General features: G+C 47.9%; 2 protein-coding genes across 2 annotated transcripts; one reads left to right on the forward strand and one right to left on the reverse strand.

Moving 5' to 3' along the window:
* Window positions 1-604: 604 nt before the first annotated feature.
* Window positions 605-1585, reverse strand: CSUI_000798 (uncharacterized protein). The gene is made up of 2 exons (XM_068061005.1): window positions 1344-1585; window positions 605-1173 (listed from the first exon to the last, which is right to left on the reverse strand). Exons 1-2 carry the CDS (start codon window positions 1375-1377, stop codon window positions 821-823), a joined length of 387 nt encoding a protein of 128 aa, XP_067927011.1. The 5' UTR covers window positions 1378-1585; the 3' UTR covers window positions 605-820.
* Window positions 1586-1725: 140 nt separating this feature from the next.
* Window positions 1726-6778, forward strand: CSUI_000799 (ran-interacting mog1 protein; the record flags this gene model as incomplete). Its single annotated transcript, XM_068061006.1, has 5 exons — window positions 1726-2387; window positions 2991-3107; window positions 4025-4129; window positions 5302-5393; window positions 6657-6778. Coding segments are annotated over exons 1-5 (537 nt in total), but the record flags the coding sequence as incomplete, so codon positions are not given.

The following is a 6778-nucleotide window of genomic DNA, read 5'->3' on the forward strand; positions in this document are numbered from 1 at the left end:
TCTTTCTCCGGCTGATCCAAAGTAGAACCGACCCGCAGCTGCTGCTCCTGCTACGAGAAACCCCCACTACTGCTACAACTTCGTGTCTCAGCTAGAGTGGGGTGAATGCTTTCCCATATGTGACGCAGTATCACTAATGGGCGGGGAAGCTGAAGGGATTGCTAGTGAACGAAGAAAATGTGAGAGTGTAACAGCATCTCTCTATAAAGTACCCTGCACTTCCTAGGGAGCCCAGGTGCCTGTAGGGGCTGTACCGAAAGAGAGAGACGAAACGAAAACAAAATCAAAAAGAAACAAACAGGAATACCTAGGTATTAGCAGGCCCCGATACACTCACTATCCTGCCCTCTCCCCACTGTCCTCTCTCTCACTCGCTTTCCTGGCTTTTCGGTCACAAAATAACAGCTGCCTGCGAAGTGCAAAGCATAACCATCTATAACGAGACAGCTTCTAAAGTTGGACAGGGGAGAAAGAACGTAGCCTGTATATGCAAGCGCACGTCCTCCTCTACTGTTCGCGGTCACCTGGCAAGGGAAGCAGCAAGGAGACAGAGGATAGGGAAATGTAATTTCAAAGACATTTCGAAAAGCCTACGGACGCTTTTCTCCTGGATGTAACCATCTCTTTCAAAAGGCCCATGTGAAACCCGTCGACGTGAGTCCTAGTTTAGCGTATGACTACACGGAAGAACTTTTCGGTATGCCCACGTATTCTTTCTCTTCTTCCTGTCTTCCCTTCTCTAATAAAATATGCAGAAGCCCAACACCACGTATACTGAGAGAACTGAGGACAGCAAATACCTGACACCGTTGATGCTGCATCACCTGGCCTTTTCATGCGAAAAATCCTCGTACCTAGTGGGAATTGGTTGGTCAGTGCAGTAAACAAGCGGTGTATTACCGGGTGTGCACGCCTCCGACTCTGCAGGTTCCTCCTGGCCTCTACATGTCTTCGGACCATCTTCCTCGCTCTTCGTTTGAAGCCGACTGTCTCTTTCGTGGCTTCTCTTCATCCCGGCTGGCAATTGGATCTTGTTGAGAGCGAGAGCTGAGTGGTTGATATCACATCGTAAGCCTCCAACCCCGCGTCGACTCTGCCGCCACGCGTGCTGCAGCTCTTGCCCGTCTCCTGATAAACATGGTCGTCTTAAACAGAAGGGTTCAAGCCCAGAACCTACAGACACACGCGTACAGCATGGCACACCCGAGGGAGACAGACACATACCACAAGTGTTACGAACAATAAGTTCAACAGATTACCTCTGGTAGTGAGAGAGGCGCACTTATACACCCGCGGACGCAAACACACTTCCTCCTTTCATGGACTTGTTCGATTTCGTTTACCGATAAAATCATCCAGGCAACCGAATGTTCCCATTGCTCTTCCCCGCCTTCAGCGAAAAGAGAAACTTGAACTCTCTTCCGAGAAACTACTTGCTTCTGCTTAGTCCTTCCTCCACAAATGCGAACTACTCCTTGTTCAGCATCTGTAGACCGAATCTGTTTCCCGGTATCCGTCTGCAGAAGCAGAAGAGAAACTTCGGGGTAAAGCAGCCTTGCTTCTCTGTCAAGTAGCTTTTCGTATCTGTCACTTTGTGTATCTGTCCACCAGCGTCTCTCGAGTTTCTACGGAGTCATTCATCTCACAGGGGCGGCTGGTGGGTGGTGGGTGGGAGCCCTAACATTCTCCCGGTATCTCGGAATGAGAGTGAAGCAAAGATTCCTTTCCCAGTGAAGGTTCGAATCTGCCTTTTTTCCTACTTCCACCGTTTCTCCCTAGCGTTCTTGGATGATACTTTCATTTCTGTTGGACCCTCGCAACTCGAGGCCCCTCTTTGTTTACTTCTTCCGCCGTTCACCATAGGGAGACTCGGGCGGGCTCGACTTCCCTCTTTTACTACACACTCAAGTCTCTTCACGTTTTGCACGCCTTTACTTGCCCGTCTTCTTCGGAGTAAGGTGATAGTGCCCGGTCACAGGCCTGCCCTTGAAGGATCGGATCCGGACCGCACTTTATTTTCCTTTTCCTTCTTCCTTTGCTGCTCCTAGTTTACTCAACTGGCTCCATGAGGGTGACTGTATAGATACGTCCTTGAACCGTTACTTCCCGGCGAAGCGTCCTCTTTTCAGGAACACACTTCCCCTGTCGGCTTCCGCTGTGCATCTAAAGAAGAAAAGAATTTCTCTCTCGTGCGTCGTGTCTCTTTGTCTCTGCCAATCTTCATCACGTCTAAAACCCCTGTCAACCTCTTGCTCTTTTTCAGTCTCCTCACAATTCACTTTCACCATGCTGCCAACAACGAAGAGTGACAGAACTCACTGGATACCCATTTCTCTTTTCGGGGGTGCTATGACAGTTCAACTTCCAGATACCTTTAAAGACGTTAGGTACGTATTGCTGAAGTGTTTCGCATACACATGGCACTAGCCGCGATAATTCATCGACACAAAGAAGACAAAGGCAACACCTATAGTTGTGGCTGCTTGCGCCTGTCATCGCTTTTCTTCTGCTGAGAGTCAAAGAAGGAACATCCTGGTACATTTCTTTTGTCGCTAGCTAACACCTGGACAATCCTCTGCGGCCGCGGTGAATGGATAGGTCTATTCATCTACGGACTCCCAGACTGCAGCTCAAGAGTTCAGAGGTTCGCATGGCCCGGGACACATGCGATAGGGGGCCACGTGCCGTTCAAACCTGCCGAAGGTTGACTTTTACCGGACATTATACGCACTATGAATTCACTGCATATGCGGTGTAGTCAATAATGTGCTAAGATTATTAATTCTAGTTGTGCCGGGAATCTGGACCGGAGTGGTGTATGTCGATTCTCTCGTACTTTTGAGGTGAACGTGTTGCTTGGTGTCATACACGCCAGGTGTCGCTACACGGAGCTTCTCTTTTTTCCTGAAGTGGGCCCTGTGAGGTGTCCGTTCTTTTCAAGCAGTGTGTGCTTTCTCAAATCTCTCTCGTTCTCTTCTCCGTCCTTTCAGCGCTCTGCGCCAAGTTCCAGATAATCAGGAAGTTTTCATGGATATGTCAAGAGACCAGAGTTTAGTTATTGAGATTGTTGAACATCAGACTAATATCGCTGATGGAGATGCTGCCAGGTAACAACCCGGACCGTCCTCTTCGGTTGTCTCTCCTCCTTATGTACACATACATACATATATACGCCTCATCTTGATAGTCCATGCAAATGTGTGTGTTTCTTTTTCTGTTACCCTGCATGTGTCTTCTAGCGTGTATCATCTCTAGGAGTTGTGTATCGCCACATTCGTGTAGTTATGTATGCATACGAGTCCCTCAATAACGGTGTGCATGGATAGATCTATACACCACCAGACAACACGTATAGGCATGACCAGGTTCGAATTTGAACCACGCGTAGTACCCAGACGATAGCCCCAACTGTAGACTTCCTCCCTTTAGGTAGTCCTCGGTATATTCACTTTATGGTGAAGCTTTCTCCAGTCTCTACATCAGTCTGCGGGGGTGGGATGTATCACTGCGTTGCGCCGGAATTGGCTGGATTGTCCGTCTAGGACGCAGGAGCGGTCATGTGTCCTGTTCTAAGTTTCTTCCTACAAGAGTTCCTGTACTTGTCGTCCCTCACGTGACTTCCACCTCATTCTCTTCTCTGCGGAGGTAAACTCGGGTCATGTCTATTATCTTGTCACGTCTCATTCGTTTGTTTGGGTGGGATGTATCCCCCCGGTCAGTCTTGTCTAGCATCGCTTGAATATGTTTCGTGCGTAGGTATGTATATATATATATACAAATAAGCGTGTGCATTCCCTCGCTGGTAGGCGCATGCGAAGAAGGAAGAGTCCTTTTTTTCTCGTGAAAATATACTATCGAACTAAATGCCTGTGCGCGTAGCTGCTTCTGAAACCTCCTTTTGCTACGCCGAGCAGTAGCCTGGCAGAAAGAAAATGAGAAGGAGTCCCCCCCCTTCCCCCCCCCCGGACTCTTTTTACAGGCTTCTTTGTAGTTACCGGTCTTTGTTGTGTGTCTTTTTGTCAAGATTTTTCTTCTGCGATCTGGCGAAGGAGAACGGCGCTTTGGAAACAGATACGCCTACTGCGTCGGTAGTCCGCAGTGATGCAAAGATTCCCGTCTCTAAGCAACAGTAAGAAGAAGAAGATGCGCGCCCCTGTATGAATTTCACATATCTTATACTCTCATTCGTCTCCGCTGGTCACATGGTTCCCCTTCATGGTTGGAGCTTGCTCTGCGTCGTTCGTTTTGTATGTACTAGATCTTGTATCAACCTCCTCGTGCTCAGGCAAGACCCCTTGCTGAGCTGGCGTGCGAGAAGAGCTGTTCCTCTCTTCGTACCTTGTTCTTCTACACTAACGAAAGACCTTTGGTAGCGCCTCTTTTGAGCCGTTCTCTAAGTCTTATATTCTTATGTTGCTAGAGAAACAAGGGTCGAAAAAGCTTCCGGCATCCATGTGTCGGCGCGCTGAGGCAGAGGCAGCACAAGCTATTCGGAGATGTTACGTAGTGGTGGCTTCACATTACTACGTCCTATCCAAATTGAATGATCTGGATATGGCAATAGTTCGGCCCGTCCTAAGGGGCTTGTATCAAGGAAGAAAGGGCCGCTCCCGGTTCCAGGCGAGCCAGATCGCCTTCATAACTTTCGCATCACTATTGTTGCGGTACACTTCCTCTTCGTTTCTCAAGGGTCTATCTGTCTATCCCACGAATCTGTTTCAGAAGGATAGATAGGCAGAAGACGCAGAGAAGCATTGCGTTGCGTCATGAGCTCTTCTCAAACTCCTGTGTTTTCTCTCTTTTTCTCTTGGAAAGTGCGTGAACGGGAAGATGGATAGCTGCATAACGAGGAGGAAAGTCAGCAAGAAGAGCAACATGCTCACCAGACAAGTCCAGTAGTCCTGTGTGAATTTACTCGTCTGAAGTAAAAAAGTGCTGGTGCTTGTTGCTGGTAGCGCTTCTGTCTGAATGAGTCTTCATCACAACAAGACGCTCACTTGCAGGAATAATATTGTCTCTGGGCGGAAGATTATTGTACGAAAGAAGCAAGTTCACCACTAACTTGGTCGATAGCCGTAGGAATGAAGGACAGAGGGCAGTAAAAAAGTAGAGACCAGACTGACTGTTCTGTACAGAAGGCACACAGGCTGGCCCACTGTAGTGTATATACGAATGTATCCCTTTATGCTTGTATGCACAGTTTGTTGTGTGTACTTTTTGTCTCTCCGTACCTCTTCAGTTCTTAGCAAGGAGGAAAGTGTTCCAAGGAGTGGTTCGTGCTTTGTCGCTGTTGCCTTTCAGCACTGTCATCTTAGCCAGAGGTTTTCAGCCCTTACCCAGGGAGGCAGGCGCATGTAAACTACCTGTCCAGATGGCAATCATACGTATACCAGGTACTGTGTAATCCCAGAGACTCTCTTCTCTTCAATGGCGGCCGACGTATTCTCTGCAGTAATCTTCTTGTTTGGTTAACGTTCGTGGTGATTCTCCTTGTAACATAGTCTTTGAGGGAGTTGGATACAGGTATGGTGCGAATATTTACACCACGTGTTCTATGTTTGCGGCAAGCTGTCTATCTGAGGTTCCTTCATGAATGGATATGCGAAGTATGAGCTTTCCTTACTCCCTCCTTCCATTATGCGGATGCGATTGCCTACATGCTCATACGTAGACAAGGGTTAGCGCGTGCCTGCATGGGGTGACCAAAGCAGGAGTGAAGTGCTTGCCTAAACTCTTCCCGGGTAAAAACAGTGAGCTTTCCTACAAAGCGGGTGAGAAACAGATGATATTCAGCTTCGAGCTGCTTCTCAAGAGCCTACCGGGTAGAAATCAGGGTCTTACTGTCACTCACTAAGATTTCAAAACAAAAACCTTGTTAGTCTGCGCACTGCAGCTTGACCACACTAAGCACGAGAACAGCTACGCTGCTCTGGAGCCACTTTCCGTAGTGGGACGCTATATATACTCTGAAAATGAAGAGAAAAGCGTACTCGTGTGTGCTTTTGTCTTCTCCCTCTATGTGGTGATGCTTAGGGTTGCTGAAATGAGGTCTACTGTATTTCCGCTGGGATGATCCCGCTCAAAGCTTGTGTCCTGAGAGGTTGCTCTTGTAGGACGTGCCTATTGTACGTGGTTGCACTACCTTCGGCGAGAGTACATACTATATATATATATGTATACATGTATCTGTATGTAGCTAGGTACGATCATTGTAACCATGTATACGCGGGTAGTCTACATACACTCGTTCCTAGATGTACACTGAGCGCCTCGTGTGTCTAACATGCGTCTACGGAATCACCCTTCTTTCCATAATGACAGACATAATGAGGTCGCGGGCTCATGTCATTAATGAAACTGTAACTGCTTCTTCATCTACTTCGCTTGAGTAGGGTAGGGAGGAATTGTCGATGGCCGTGGATAGAGGGAGAGAGCTGTTGGGATAAACTTGAGGTCAGTAGGTCTTTGACGTGGCTCTCCGGTGCATTCACGAAACGCCGTGTTTGGTGGCATCTTCTCTTCTCCGTGGGCCCATGTGCGCACGACTAACTACCTAATGCTTTTTCTGCGATCTCTTTTCGTCTGCTGAAAGCCACTCACTCTTTCTCATTCTTCTTGCTTCCTTTTCTCATTTCTTTGTGCTGTTTTCTCTTTAGAGCATAATGCAGATATTCTAGTATCTTTTTATGGAGAGCCCAGGGGCGTTGATGCACCGGATAAAGACAAGTTTTTCGACGGAGAAGCTGAGAGAAATGATCCAGTAGCGTCGTTTCTGAAG

This window comes from Cystoisospora suis (genome assembly GCF_002600585.1).
Source record: "Cystoisospora suis strain Wien I chromosome Unknown contig_308, whole genome shotgun sequence".
NCBI classification, from domain to species: domain Eukaryota; phylum Apicomplexa; class Conoidasida; order Eucoccidiorida; family Sarcocystidae; genus Cystoisospora; species Cystoisospora suis.